Source organism: Panicum virgatum, chromosome 6N (assembly GCF_016808335.1).
Source record: "Panicum virgatum strain AP13 chromosome 6N, P.virgatum_v5, whole genome shotgun sequence".
NCBI classification, from domain to species: domain Eukaryota; kingdom Viridiplantae; phylum Streptophyta; class Magnoliopsida; order Poales; family Poaceae; genus Panicum; species Panicum virgatum.
This window is the reverse complement of record NC_053150.1, coordinates 3,081,301-3,097,037: the sequence shown is the minus strand read 5'-3', so window position 1 is coordinate 3,097,037 and position 15,737 is coordinate 3,081,301. Positions and strand designations below refer to the sequence as shown.

Here is a 15,737-nt window from a genome sequence, read left to right as displayed (position 1 = left end):
TTCCTGGACTCACACTGACTTTTTCTGCCGTTTCATTTTCCACAACACCTTTGTTTCAATTCCCAGTGAGCTATCTCGAATGAAATTTGCTAGAGTAAAGTGAAACGGATTAGGTAAATGTTGCTTACACGAGCAGGTGGACGCCGGACAGAGCTGCAGCCAGGCAACAGCAGGTGCTAGCCGAGGCCTTTGCTTTATCACATTGCCCTGAACCTGAACCTGAACCTGAATGCGACACCTCTTTCCCCCTCCCATTTTGTTACTCGCTTCTGGGCTCAACAGTGACAGCAGGGGCAGCTAAGCTAACCACTTTCCTCCGCCTTTTCACTCCCACTCACTGTCTCGCCGCGTGTGCTAATCACTGTTCACCATCCGTCCATTATCCACTGCATTTTTTTCTGACGAATTGTTTCAGAAACAAAACCTGCCTGAGAAAACTTCAGAAACAGCTGGGTGTTCAGTGTTCTTTTGACCGAGAATTCTGTTTTCAGATAGTTTTTATCGTTGGTCTCGTGCTCGTGCTGAAGAACGAGGAATTTGATTTGGGGATTTGACAAATCCTGAAACGGTGACCCAGTGCAGGAATGCGCGTGCATGGCTGCTCTCTGGTCAATTCTCTTGCTAGTGCTTTGTTGGATTTGCTACAAGTCTACCAGCCGGTCAGTGGGGCACCATTGCCTTCTTTCTTTTGTTTTATTTAATACGTGTATGATTCTCTACATGAGTTCCATTAACATTTGTTTTAGTGCATCCTTTTCCTTTGGGTACCCATTGAGAGTACTACCACAGATAAAGGATTAAGGTTCCCTTTTATTTATTCAACCATTTTTGTTTAAAATTTGTTCCACGAGCTTTGACTAGACTGTTAGTTCAATTGATTAGAAGGTTTTGACTGCCTCAATCAAACCATCTACTCATTTGTACTTTTTTAGATTACACAGTACAACTCAGAAATTCAAAACGCACGCACACTTATCCCTAGGAACACTCTTTGTACTTTATAAAACTAAAAACAATGAGAGGGCCATGTGTGTTTGTTTCCTATAGAAATGTTTCTCTCTTTTTTTGTTTGAAATTACAATATGCTCATTCAACAATATTCATCCATATGACTATCGGAATTACAATATGCTCATTCAACAATATTCATCATATGACTATCTCCGAGAAATTGCACCGCTAGGTTTTGAGATTGATGAAGTTGTTAAAATTTTCGATGTCGATGGCATATCACCTACATTGAAACAATAGTTTACCAAATCTGCAAGCGCCCATACATCGGAGATTCATATGATATCAGGTAGGCAAGTCAACACAAAAGACCGTAACCAATTTTCACCCTTGAACTATCGCAAAAGTCTGATTTTCAATCTTCAACTACGAAACCGGACAACATAGGCCATCCAACTATCAAAACCGGGCAAATTTGGCCCTTGGGTAGTTTTGAAGGTGGTTTTGCACTTTTCTAAAAAAATTAAATAAATCTAATTAGATTTAAAAAATCAAAACTAATTCACTTTAAATCAGAAAAATATGAAACTAGTACCAAAAATTTTCTAAAAATAAAACTTATCTATTATTACTCCATTTGAATCTTAGTTATTAAAAATAATATGTATAACTGCAAGTAGCCAAATATTATGTACATAAAAAAATTAGATCTGAATAGCTCACAAGTCATGTGACAATAGTTAAGTTACATTTTTAGAAAGCTTTTGATACCCATCATTATTTTTTGACTTAAAATGAATTACTTATAAATTTTTTATTGTAAAATTGAATATTTTTAATTCTCACAAAATAGAAAACCACCTTCAAAACCACCGCAGGGGCCAAATTTGCCCAGTTTTGACAGTTGGATGGCCTATGTTGTCCGGTTTCATAGTTGAAGATTGAAAATCGAACTTTTGCGATAGTTGGAGGATGTAAACCGGACTTTTTTTGTGATGGATAAACATGACAGTAACCTATTAACGGGTTGCAAAAACTATTGTACACGTGAAACTCGTTAAAAAACGGAGATTCAGATCAGGTAGGCAAGTCCCAACACAAAGAACGCAACTAACCGAGGCATACGCTCAGTTTGCTTATGACGTTGTTTCAATGGTGTCTAACATGATAATAACTCATCTTAGTGAGTACAATCATGCATGTTCTATTATTATATACTATGTGGTTACACGTGGGCTACTAAATATATTTTTTTATTTTCCATATAAATCTCGGTGGACTAATACTTGCATCACTTTTTAAAAATAAAAAAAACTTAAACACAAAACTCTGTATCATTTCACTACTCCAAAGAAGATCCCAAACATAAAAGATGAAGATACAAATCATCATGCAGGAGAATAATAGTATATTTCTACAAACCTATTAACAGGTAGCAAAATCTATTGCACATGTGGAACTCTTCCTATTTGACTACAAATCTTTGTGGATCAGTACTTGCACAACCTAGAAGTTTGCATATATACATACAAAAGTAGTACAAAAGAAGAAGATACGGACAATCATGCAGGGGAATATGTTTCGTGGCACCATCAATGTGGAGGGGAATTGTTCAGCGCCGGGTGCGCCACAAAATTTTACGGCCGCCGGAGTCGGAGGCTATCCATTTCCATTCTCACGAACTTGGATTTGGTCCAAAAAGGACTCGCCGTCGTCTTTAATCTCCTCGCCCAATTTGGCTCTCGCCCAGTCCCCCTCCCTCCCCGCACTGCGCCGGCCCGGCGGCCCCCAGGAAGAGACCCGAGCGAGCGCACGAACCACCACCACCGCCTCCTCCTCCTCCTCCGCGAGTTCCACCCAAATCCCCACAGGCCCCCGCACCAATCCGCCCGATTCGCAGCCTTCCGCGTCTCCCCCCCCCCCCCCCCCCGGCCAATCCCTGCGGGAATTCGTGATAAAGCCGCGATTTTTCTCCGCCTTTTGCTTTCGCTCCCCGCCGCGCCCCCTTTTCCCTTTTGACTCCGCCGGTCCGCCCCTTTATCGCCGTTCCTGATTGCGTTTCCCCGTCGAGAGGCGCGGCCTTGGGAGGGCGTCGATCGCGGATTCGGCTCCGGAGGCGTCGATTCGATCCCGAGGTGCGGGTTTCCCCCAATTTCGTTTCGTGGTAGCATGTGTGGAAATTGCCGGTTCAGGTTCTGACGGTGTTTGATTTGATCAGGGGAAGGGATTATGGATTCGGGGAGGCTTCTTTAGCGCGATTGTGATCGGGGACTTGTTCGGGGGTGTCAATCCGCCATGATTAAGCAAATCCTCGGCCGGCTTCCCAAGAAGCCGGCGAAGTCCGGCGAGAAGGAGTTGGCCGGAGCGGGCACGTCGCTGCCCAGCCCGACGGCCGATGCAAGAACCACCACGGATTTGACCATGTCTAGCAGGCTCGTCAATCCCAGCAGTTATGCCTCCACGGTCACGAATCCCGGCCAGAATTTCGCGGCCAGGAGCGCCGGCGTCAGCAACGGATTCACGTCCTCGGCCGGGTACGAGGCGCTCCCGAGCTTCCGGGACGTGCCGGCGTCCGAGAAGCCCAGCCTGTTCCTCAGGAAGCTAGCCATGTGCTGCGTGGTGTTTGACTTCACCGACCCGACCAGGGACGTGAAGGAGAAGGAGATCAAGAGGCAGACGTTACTCGAGCTGGTGGATTATATCACCTCTGCCACCGGGAAGTTCCCGGAGCCTGTTGTCCAGGAGGTCATCAAGATGGTGTCTATAAATCTGTTCAGGGCACCAACCCCTGCTCTGAGAGAAAACAAGATGCTTGAGTCGTTCGACATGGAGGAGGAAGAGCCTGTCATGGACCCGGCATGGCCTCACTTGCAGATTGTATATGAACTGTTCTTGAGATTTATTCAGTCCCCTGAGACAGATGCAAAGCTGGCCAAGAGGTACATTGACCATGGTTTTATTATCAGGCTTCTTGATCTCTTTGACTCGGAGGATCCTAGGGAGAGGGAGTACTTGAAAACAATACTACACCGGATATATGGCAAGTTCATGGTGCACCGTCCATTCATCCGGAAGGCAATTAATAATATCTTCTACAGGTTCATATTTGAGACAGAGAAGCATAATGGAATTGCAGAGCTGTTAGAGATTTTGGGGAGTATAATTAATGGCTTCGCTTTACCGCTCAAGGAAGAGCACAAATTGTTTTTGGTCCGAGCGTTGATTCCACTCCACAAACCAAAATGTGTTGCCATGTACCATCAGCAACTTTCATACTGTGTCACTCAGTTTGTTGAGAAAGATTGCAAGCTTGCTGATACTGTTATAAGGGGTTTACTGAAGTATTGGCCCATCACGAATAGCTCAAAGGAGGTGATGTTTTTGGGTGAGCTAGAGGAGGTACTAGAAGCTACTCAGCCAGCAGAATTCCAGAGGTGTATGGTGCCTCTTTTTCGTCAGATCGCCCGGTGTTTATGCAGTTCCCATTTTCAGGTAAGAAGGGTACCAGAGTGCCAATTACACCACAAACGTAGAATATTTACTTGAGCTGCTCATGGAACTTCACATATTGAAAAATCTGACTGATTTCTTGGTACATGACTCTCATTTATAAGTGCAACTCAAATAAGCTGTAGCAAGCGATAAGTCATGTGTAAAGTGCATACTAGTTCTGTTCGTGTTGATACATAAACAGTCATGTTGACCTAGAGAGCCTCTTTCTACCTGCTAACCTGCCACTTCCACACGATGGAAGTTTAAGAGTACCTGAACTCTGTCCAGCGTCCATTTCATTTATTTCTCATTAATTCCTTTCCAGGAGCCAGATGTTTTTTTTCCTTGAATCAAACTGTAATTGGACTTGTTTATTCTTCTAATCGTTCCTTATAGAGTTATGCTGTTAATTCTAACTGGCCTTTGAAGCTTCCTCGGTGTGTTTTTTTTAAGATATAGTTTCCTTTGTGTTACTTGAAATTCTATACCATACTCGCATGATTAGTACCACTGAAATTACCCGAAGAACTACACTAAGTTAAAGGAGCTTAGGAAATGATTTGTCATGAGAAATATTGTAGAAAATTTGGCTTGCTCTGTAACAAGTCCAGTTTGCTATATGAAAGCTAACTTCCTTCTGGAGTCATAATTCACTTTTGTCCCATTGGGTTGCATCTGTGTATGTAATACTCTATTTGTGTCAAACAGTTTGCTCTGCCGATATCAAGTTCTGGTTTATCAAGGTGCTCCTAGCATTTCATCATTTCGAAATGTGATGTCAGAATACTGAATATAGACGTCATTAGTTTCATCTCATATCATCACAATGCACCAACTTGGTCCTCCATTTGTTTGAAATACTACACTACTTATCATACCAAAGTGGATTGGTGAAACCCTGTGGCCATTATGGAGCATGCGAATTCATTCATGGCTAACATATGACTTATGTTACCTGAGTGAGGCAGTTGAGGAGAGTAATCATATGGCTTTTTCCTGTTTCAAGTTTCCAGAGGCACCAACTGATGTTTCCTTGGCCATGAAAAATGCCATTTTGAGCTCCCTTTTTCTCTTGAATATACAAGAGAGCTGCATATCATTTCATCAAGAGAATAAAGGGTTACAAGGGGCTCACGCGCACATACACAAAGTCACAAATAGACACCTAAGACATTAAGAGGGTGTTTTGGAATAGGGACTTAAAAAAAGTCCCAGGGACTTTTTATTATTTAGAAGTATTAAATAAATGTTAATTATAAAACTAACTTCAGGACCCTGGGGCTAAACTGCGAGACGAATCTAATGAGGTATCTTAATCCATGATTAGCGAATGGTTACTGTAGCAAATTATGAATTAATTAGGCTCATTAGATTCGTCTCGCGAAAAAGCACTCAGCTGTCAAAAAACATTTATAAACATATTTTATTTAATACTATAAAATAGTAAGATTCTTTTTGATGTGACAGGGACTTCTGAAAAAAGTTTGGAACCAAACAGGACCTAAGAATTGTGCGCCACTAGAAAGAACAAAGTGCGACCAAAATAAGGACTAGGACCAAAGCAGCACACTGGAGAGTTCGCTCAGAAACTTTGGGACCACCAAGTTCACAATTTTAGCTTACTTATTATCATTGTTACAGCGATTTCTGCATCTGCTTGGACCCATGGAACATAAATATCTACCTGTTGATAACGGCAATCTGTTTCTCAATCTTTTGATTTCATATTTAGTGCTTTCTGAGAATCAGTTATAGAACAAGCTATGTCTTCCAGTAATTCCTTCAAACTATTTGCTCTGGAAGCTAACCATATAGAATTTCTTCTTTTGGCTTTCAGGTGGCTGAGAGAGCTCTGTTTCTATGGAACAATGACCATATTGAGGGTTTGATCAAACAGAACAGTAAGGTGATGCTGCCCATAATCTTCCCTGCGTTAGAACGTAATACAAAAGGCCATTGGAACCAGGCAGTTCAAAGCTTGAGTCTAAACGTTCGTAAAATATTCATGGACCATGACCCCGCACTGTTTGAGGAGTGCCGAAAGAAGTTTGAGGAAGAGGAAGCTCAAGAAGCTAGCAAGAGGTCGAAACGTGAGGCTATATGGAAGCGACTAGAAGACATCGCCTTGTCAAAATCCGCTCAGTGATGCAGCACATCTTCCCGAGGCTATAGTTCATCAGCAGAGTTCATCTATCTAGTCTTGCTGACAGCATAAAAGCAGATCTCTCTCACTGGATCAAGTTAGATCGCTGATGTAAGTGATCATGGACGGATGGTTGCCTCGTGTTACTTGTTGCCAGACATTTTACAGGCTGACATGTAAATACGTGGTAGATGATGGGCTGCAAAGCTTCAACAGAGCCTCGGGTTCTGTCAGCTGTGTGATCCCCCTGATGATGATACCGGTTTCATCATCAGAGGACAAAGGAGTGCAGAGGCAAATGATCTGTTCTGGCTTTCCTGAGATGCAGGTGACAGCCTGCAGCTTAGTTTCCTGATCCGGGGTCGGTTAGGAGCTGATGAAAGATCAGCAAGTCTGGTAGCACTTGCTCTTGCTTGCTGATGGTGTTTTTGCTGAAATGTACTATGCTGCTTTATGTATGAATGGTAACTTGAAGGCCATGCCTTGTGATAATATGTAATCCAGTGTACATGTGTTTTGCTTCGGTCAGTTTATACAGGATTTTGGAATGAGCAATGCTGATTGCAATCTGTTTCATCAAAATTTGGTGTCATGGGCTGAATGTTTGGCTTCCACCATGATCTGTATTGCTTGTGTGAACAAAAATACCATAAAGTTGCAGTCCATATGCTTTATTACCATAACGTTTGCCCATTTAGTACGGTCACTTCTTAACATACGCATAGTTGCTAGTTTACACCTATTAATTTACCGAGCAGGTAAGCCAGGATGGTCCTGTTGTAGTCGGCTTCAACCATGGCGAGCAGCGGCGAGGACGGCAGCTTGGCCACACGGCCTCTGCACGCCTCCACGTCGCGCAGCGCCCTCTTGTACTCGCCGCCGATGTCGGGGCCGCAGTGCTCCGGCAGCCTGCTCCGGACCTTGTCCATGGCCGCCTCGGCCTCTTGGTACCTGCCACCGACGCAGAACGCGTACGCCGCCTTCTCCTCGCCGGCGGCGAGCGCCGCGTTCCCGAGGAAATGCCACGCCCGGGCCATGGTGTCGAGGTACGCCCACAGCGTCCGCCACGCGGCGCGGTACGCGTACTCGCCGGCCTCGTCGACCGATCCATCGTCGTCGCGCAGCGAGTCCATGCAGAGCTGGTACATTGCCCTCGCCGGAGCCGGAGCCGACGCTGCGCCGCACGCCTCGCGGCAGGCTGCCTCTACGGTCATGTTCCTGCGGGCGCCGGGGCAGCCGCCGGCGACGACGGTGAAACCGAGAGCGAGAGCCACGACGACCGGGCCGAGGAGAGACATGCTGTCTCTGCGAAATGCTTCGCATACAACTATTTCATGTATATGTATATAGGCACGTATTAATAATGGGTCCTTTTATTGATCCTGAATGCATAAATGGTCTTCAAATGATGCCAATCAAATGATGGAGATATCCAAATGTTGGGTTCTAGACTTCTAGTATCCAAATGGTCTATCTTTTATATAAATTTATTGCACATTATTTGATTATAAATAAATGAAGATCTTGGACCAGACATAGGGCATACCCAAAATCCACTGAAAAAGGCAGGTTTTGCTAGAGGACACACTTTCTTTGAAGCATTTTACCAGGCCAGGGAAATAGGGGCGGACACTGAATTGCATACAAAGGAGGTTCAGTCCAATCTGAATGTTGCTTAACTGAATTTGATGATACAAGGTATGCCAATTGCTCTGCTGCCAAATGGATGCAGAGAGTTCACTCCTTGCTTTACTGAAAATGTTTTGTGTGGGTTACTCATGAATGATAACCGATAACCCTAAGCGCCACCAAAGACAAATGAGTGTTGTGCATAGCTGAAGATTGTGTACCCTCCAACACTCAGTTTCAGCTACCAAATTCTTCAGAGAAGTTTAGTCTAGCTGCCTACTTACACTACACATCATCTGATCAACTGAATACTGAACATGAGATATTGGAGGAAACCAAGCCTTGCTTCGTTTTCGCAATAAGATTTGGTTCCATCCGATTCTCAAATTCAACTGTCAAAGTTAAATTCTGAATTCTAATGCTAACCAAGTTAAGTCACCACGTCTCCTTGATTTTACTGATAGAGGCACTGAAGATATGATATGTTGGAGAAAACTGAACTCCTGAAACTGTCACAAAAGACAAGGAAGAGTTCAGTTAACTACAACTCTCACCTTCAGAGATAGCTAATTAGACGTTGTTTTGAAATGCTTCAAGCTAATGGCGCTGCCTTTTTATACACCAGTGGAACCTGAAGCTCCTGTGCTGCTCCATTCTGATACTCTGGCATGAGTTGTGCATGTCGAGAAAAGAAGCTCCGCTTTCTAACAAAACTATGACCAGAAATATTCTTGGCAAACTTTTCCTTTCCACATCTGTCATCAAATCTGGCCTATGCTAGATGTTCATCAACATGGTATGCTCATGCTCCATTTCTAAATGGCTTTAGTACTGAATTTTAAACATAAAAAATCATCATTGGCAGAATGTAATTGTTGACCGGTATTTCCAATAACAACATTTGATAGGATAAATAGCCCTACATAAAGGAGCATTATCCGATATGTAATCAGGGTGTACTACTGAGTTGAGAGTTGAGTACATAGAAATTTGGAATGAAGCGCTTTGCTGGCTGTCGGTACCTTGAGCTACTGAGTTGAGTGTTGAGCGCATCATGATCTGCCTAAATCAAGTTTTTTTTTAAAAAAAAAGATCTACCTAAAAGACCAAATAAAAAGTTTGCATTTCATACTTTTTACTACCATAGCTTTTGCCCGTTAACCTGCAGACATCATAACACACGCAGTCATCACTACTTTATGCCTATCAATTTACCGAGCAGATAAGCCAGCATGGTCGAGGTGTAGTCCTTCTCAACCATGGTGAGCAGCGACGACGGCGGCATCTTGGCCAGACGGTCCCTGCACGCCGCCACGTCGCGCAGCGCCGTCTTGTAATCGTCGCTGAGGTCGAGGCCGCAGTCATCCATCACCCTGTGGCACACCTGCCCCATGGCCGCCTCGGCCTCCCGGTAGCTGCCGCCGGCGACGAGCCCGTACGCCGCCTTCGCGTCGCCGGTGAGCGTCCCGTTCCCGAGCACGTACTCCGCCCAGCCCGCGGTGCGCCCGTACGACGCCACGGCCTGCCACGCGGCGTCGTACGCGAACTCGTACGCCTCCTTGACCGACCCGGCGCGGTAGTCTTCTCCCAGCGCGCGCATGCAGACCTGGTACATGGGCTCCCCCGCCGCCGCCGTCGCCGTCGCCGTGCCGCACGCCTCGCGGCAGGCTGCCTCCATGGTAATGTTCCTGTGGGCGCCGGGGCAGTCGCCGCCGGCGACGATGGTGGAACTAAGAGAGAGCGCCACGGCGAGCCAGACGAGGAGAGACATGTCGATCAGAGGCTGTGTGCGAAATGCTTTGCATGAATGGTCTTTTGAAATGATCCCGGTCATATGATAAATACTAAGATGTAGAGGTTGGATTCTAGTAGTATCCTTCTAGTTTAGCTGTATTTTAATAGGAAATTTATTGCACATTTACTTCATTACAAATAAATGAAGGCCCCTTTGACCAGAACTTGGCACCTTGGCACCTTGCACATTCAAACTTTTAGATATTTGCCCAAAGATGCCAAAAAAGGTGGTTTTGCACTTTTGCTAAGTATTTCTGCTCTTTCTATAAGCTCACTAAGAGCAACTCCAACAATCTGGCTATCCTTGCTGGACAGGGCGTGGACGCGGACACGAGGTCTGGCGGCGGGCTGTGGAAGCTGTACTGATCGAACTCGGAAAGAAAGGATTGCATAAGCTGATGTGGACGTCATTTGAATTATCGACATCACGATTTGGAGAGACCGCTGGTTTTCCAGCGTTTTAGAAGACTTTCTATATTATACAAAGGAGGTAAAACTCTATATTTAGCTAATACTTATACCAATTACCAAGTCTTTTGGAGTTGCTCTAAGGATGACATTGAGAACTGGATTTCAGAGGAGGTTCGGTCCAATCTGAAACTACACATGTCATTTAAATTCTGAATTTGAAAATGTGCAGAGGAGGTTCCAGTCCAATCTGGAAGTACACCTATGACATGTAAATCTGAATTTGGGAATGTTCAGAGGAGGCTTAGTCCAGTCTGAAATACCATCCCCAAATGGATGCAAAGAGCCCACTCCTTGCATAACTTAAAATTCTGTATGTGGTCACTCATGAATGATTATAACCCTGAAAACGCCTCAATGTTGCATTTGGGACAGTTGAAAATGAGACATTGGAGGAAACCAAATCTTGTGCATAGCTGCAGATTTGGTTCCATCCAACGCTCACCTTCAGCTTCCAAATTCTTCAGAGAAGTCTATGTCTATCTGCACTACTTGCACTACGCATCATCTGATCAGCTCAGCTGAACATGAGATATTGGAGGAAACCAAGTCTTGCCTCGTTTTCGCAAACAAGATTTGGTTCCATCCAATTCTCAAATTCAACCACCCAAGTTTTGGCTCTGAATACCGATGCTACCTAAGCTAAGTCACCATACCAATTTGATTCTGCAATGGCCCATGCCTACTGATAGAGGTGCTGGAGATAAGATGTTGGAGAAAACTGAACTGCTGAAACTGTCTGTCGCAGACAAAGGAAGAGTTCAGTTTCCTACAACTCTTACCTTCAGAGCCAGTAGCTAATAAGATGTTTGGCTTGCACTGCTCCAAGCTCATGCCCTGCCCCTTTATACGCGTAGTTCAACCTGAGGATCATGTGCTGCTCCATTCTGATATTCCCTGTCATGAGTAGTGCATGTCCAGAAAAAAGCTCTTAAAACAGTTCGGCTTTCTAACAAACTCTGACCAGAAATATCCTTGCCTTGCTTTTGCATTTCAGGTACTTCTTCCTGCAAAGCGTGCTCCATTTCAATGGTGTCAATACTGAAGATAACACATCACCAAATCTAAAACTACTGCTATCTGATCCCTAGTAAAACCAAGACTTTTGATCTTTCTCCATGAGATGTTAATGCCAATAAATCCAGTACGGTGAAGTACTTTTACAGAACCAGTAGCCTACCCCACAAGTGATAGGATTCTCTGAAATCTTTTTATTTATGTGCTGCTCCAGAGGAGTTCAAAGTCTTCAGAGTAGCTGAAGAAGAATATGGAGTCCCAGTGTCCCGCAGGCCATTCGTCTTACATTGTACAGAAAGGCAAAATAGTTGCAGGAACACCAGGACAGTCGATAATAAGTATTACTAGGACAAATAACTTTCTTTTGGTATGACATCTAGATTGGTTGGATGCAGGTTTTCAGGACCATCTCTCTCTCTCTCTCTCTCTCTCTCTCTCTCTCTCTCTCTCTCTCTCTCTCTCTCTCTCTCTCTCTCTCTCTCTCTGTCTCTCTCTGTCTCTCTCTCATGCAAGTTGTTAACATGGACTAAAGCAGAGATTAGTTTGTACTCCTAGATGAACCTTTAGTGGACCACATTTGACTTTTTTTGCCCTTTGAGGTAGGGTATACTTGTCCGCAGGCCCCAGATTGCTAGAAATTATATTATTCTTTTTTTTGAAGAACGAGCATATGACTGCTTATTTAATTGCCTTTGCAGATGGGTACAAATTCATATCTAAAATCATAAAATAAACTAACCACTCCATAGTGCTTGTATGTTATGTTTAGGTGAAACATTTTCTGCCTAAAGTGAAATTAGCAGTGAAGTGTGGATTAGTTTGACATGGTATTTTGAGTAACTCTTGATGGAATTCATAATTTTTTTGAGGATTAGTAGAATTCATAATTCAGATGACTTGTCACTACTCACTAGAAGAAAGGGACCGAGGGTTTCACGTGCATGTGAAAAATGCCAAAACATTTCAATCAAGTAGGACCGTCCAAATGAAGAATTCTCGTGACCACAAAACCGAACCCTTACAAGCTTTTTTTCGTCCAGATGCTACTCCAATTTAGCCAATCAACACCAAGTAATATATGTATGCCAAAAAAAAAAAGACAGCAGCGAACGAATAATCAACTGATATAAAATTCGGATACTAGAAATCAAACCTGAAATTCTAAAACTATCTGGGACTAACGTGCACCTGTAATTTCTAAGTATCTACAGTTCTAAACAAGTTTTAAAACTAGGAGATTTATGTTCTAGTTATTAAAATTTCCAGATGCACGAATGATAGTTATAAATCCATGCTATGCTAAATCGAGGGGTCATGGCACTCTCTTTCCATGCTTTGCTAAATCTTTTTTTTCAAAACACAGTGCAGATAGAGATGCTCACGTATACGCACACAGTCACTCCTATAAATATACGCACGCAATTCTAATTTTATTAGCAACCTCGTTGAGCTGAGCCTTTGCATCAAACTTTTTTTTTGTCACTGAACTTTTTTTTTGTCTCTAGTCTCCCATTGCATCAAACACAAAGCAAAATAGAAGAATGAGTGGAAATGGAAAGAACACCTCGCATGGCCAGAGTTATATAAAAAATATTACAAGTATATTCTCTTGAAAAATAAATAATTTCCCTAATAGACAGGCAGAATTATAGAATTAGATATACCTTCCCCATGTGCCAGTGCCTCCAATTATTGTTGTTTCCTCCAATCACGCATCACGAGCACCTATCCCCACCTCGGTAGCTGACACGATGGACCCACACGGACCGACCCCACTGTCATACACCGCGCCACCCCGATACTAACCACCCAACGAACCCGCCGCTCCATTGGCCGGACGTGCCCGTGCCGTTAGACGCGACCCCACCCATTTACTGTTTCAACGGGCCCACACGTCATTCCCAGCCACGCGCCGCGTGACCGCGTTGCGCGCCCACCGACATGTGGGCCCAGGAGGGATGCGCTGGCCCACATGTCAGGCGCGTGGTCGCGGCTATAATATAAACGGACGCGCCGGTTGCCCAACAGGCAGGCACCTCTGCAGCAGCGGGGAGTAAGCAGCTTCCTTGCGAACGCAACCACCGCTTCGGATTCGCCGGCCGCCGCTCCGTCTCCTCGCCGCTCACGACCGCCGACCGCGGGGTGAGACGTGGGGGCGTCGATGCTTCCTGCCGCCCGGTAGCGCGTTGCGGATGCTGTGGGCCGTGAGGCTCGCTGGTGCTGCCGCTTGGGGATCTGGGCGGCGGTGGTGACCGGCGGCGGCGGTGGTGACCTGCGGCGGCGGTGGCGATGGTGATGTCGGCGAAGGAGAGGAAGCTCAGCAGGCTCGGGAGTTGTAAGGTTGCGGGAGGTGGCGGTGGAGGTTCCCCCGCCGCGAGGGGCCACCGGTCGGCGGCGGCGGCGGCGTCCGCGGCTGGGCCGCAGCGGCGTCTGTTCGCGGCGCTCTTCGCGTTCCTGTGCGTCGGCGTGGTCGTCATTGGCGGCGTGCACGTCATTGGAGGTGATGCTTCGTTTCCGTTTCCCTCCTCCCTGGACTTCGCGTGAATTGGATCTTGGTGGGGTTTTAGGTGGGTCGCCGGAGTTGTAGCGGCACGGGAATCTTGGTGTTGGGATTAACAATGATTTGGGTAAGGGAAAAAATCATTTTTAGATACGAATTTGGTATGTGGTTGGTGCTCGTTGTTGGGGAAGTGGGAAAAAAGTCGGCTCCTTTTTGTGGGGGTGACCGGGTTGCCATAGATCTGATGGGGTCTTATACCACTCGCGGCAAAATTGCATCTTTTCTCCTTGGACTCTTGCGTTTGTTATTGAGTTCATGGAGCAGGACTGCAGGAGCAGTTTTGCATTCCTGGGTTGGAACGTTAGGGAACGAGTTTTTTAGTACTCGTGGTGGTGCTGCGTTTGACTGATTAGTACTAGAACAGGAAAAGGCTCAAGCCGTCACATGAACAATGTGTGTGTGGGTGTTTGTGAATTCAAGCATACTAAATCCGCTTGGTTTTTTTCCTTTCTAAAGGTGTTGATCAGCCTGGTGTAGTGGTGTTGATGTTCTTGTCTCTGATGCAGCATCGTTCCGGCCAGTACTCAGGACAGCGTGGCCGTCGGGGACCCTGAACGCCATTTCCTCTGATACTGGAGCGCAGCAAGCTGGGGGCGGCGATGACACCGTGTTGCCGTCAGTCCAAATCCAGCACGCGGTTGGCTTCCCGGACCGTGTTCTCCTGATCCTCAAGGACGGGTCGTCGCTGCCAGCTCCGGAGCGGGTTGAGTGTCTGTACTCCCCTGCCAATTCATCGGAGCTGCGCCGCCGAGCCCTGTTGGCTGTGTCCTCGCCAGATGGATCCAGCCTCGTCCATTGCCCTGCTGAGCCATCCGGTGTGGATGTCTCACTGTCATTGTCCCTGTCACCTCCGGTGGCACCGCTTCATTGGGACAGACTTGTATACACCGCACTTGTTGACAGCAGGGACAACTCCACTGTTGTGTTCGCCAAGGGGATGAACCTCCGTCCAGGCCGTTTGGGTGTGGCATCGCGATATCAGTGTGTCTTTGGCAGGGACTTATCAAAGCCGAAGCATGTGCTCACCTCCCCTGTGATTTCTGCAGCACAGGAGATTTTCCGGTGTGTGACACCAGCTCGCATTCGCCGGTATCTGAGGATGTCAACTGATGCCAGAAGAAATGGAGACACTGATGACAAGCCTATGCTGGTCTCCATCAGGACGAAGGGCCAGAGGGACTCTACGCTTCCCTCAATCGCCGAACCTGAGCCACTTCCTCGGTACAACAGGCATCGACGGCAAAAGGCACACTCAATGTGTGTATGCACCATGCTGCGCAACCAAGCAAGGTTCCTCCGAGAATGGATCATCTACCACTCCCATATTGGTGTGGAGCGGTGGTTCATCTATGACAACAACAGTGATGATGACATTGAGCAGGTCCTCAATACCATGGATCCATCAAGGTACAATGTCACGCGCCATCTGTGGCCATGGATGAAGTCTCAGGAGGCAGGTTTTGCACATTGTGCTCTCAGGGCCAGAGAGAGCTGTGAGTGGGTGGGGTTCATCGACGTCGACGAGTTCTTGCACTTCCCTGGTAACCAGACTCTTGCAGATATTCTCCAGAACTACTCAAACAGGCCACGAATCGGTGAGCTCAGGACGGCGTGCCACAGCTTTGGTCCATCAGGTCGGACCAAAATTCCCAAGAAAGGTGTTACAACAGGCTACACCTGCCG

At 45.9% G+C, this 15,737-nt stretch overlaps 2 protein-coding genes across 2 annotated transcripts in view; both read left to right on the top strand.

The window, feature by feature from the left end:
- Window positions 1-2,689: 2,689 nt before the first annotated feature.
- LOC120677582 (serine/threonine protein phosphatase 2A 57 kDa regulatory subunit B' theta isoform-like) lies at window positions 2,690-7,168 on the top strand. Its single transcript, XM_039958735.1, has 3 exons — window positions 2,690-3,086; window positions 3,170-4,443; window positions 6,281-7,168. The coding sequence occupies exons 2-3, from the start codon at window positions 3,247-3,249 to the stop codon at window positions 6,587-6,589; spliced, it is 1,506 nt and encodes a 501-aa protein (XP_039814669.1). The 5' UTR covers window positions 2,690-3,086; window positions 3,170-3,246; the 3' UTR covers window positions 6,590-7,168.
- A 6,370-nt stretch (window positions 7,169-13,538) lies between these two features.
- LOC120677581 (glycosyltransferase family 92 protein Os08g0121900-like) overlaps window positions 13,539-15,737 on the top strand; it is a 2,875-nt gene continuing 676 nt past the window's right edge. Inside the window, exons 1-3 of the mRNA XM_039958734.1 lie at window positions 13,539-13,742; window positions 13,781-13,994; window positions 14,561-15,737. The exon at window positions 14,561-15,737 is cut by the window's right edge and continues 676 nt beyond it. Coding sequence (XP_039814668.1) covers window positions 13,784-13,994; window positions 14,561-15,737 — 1,388 coding nt within the window. The 5' untranslated portion in view covers window positions 13,539-13,742; window positions 13,781-13,783. The remainder of the gene's footprint in view (window positions 13,743-13,780; window positions 13,995-14,560) is intronic.

Excerpts from the sequence above, each read along its gene's own strand:
- LOC120677582 (XM_039958735.1), top strand. The coding sequence starts at position 3,247 with ATGATTAAGCAAATCCTCGGCCGGCTTCCCAAGAAGCCGGCGAAGTCC. Across the intron at positions 4,444-6,280 it reads TATGCAGTTCCCATTTTCAG|GTGGCTGAGAGAGCTCTGTT; the intron begins GTAAGAAGGGTA and ends TTTGGCTTTCAG.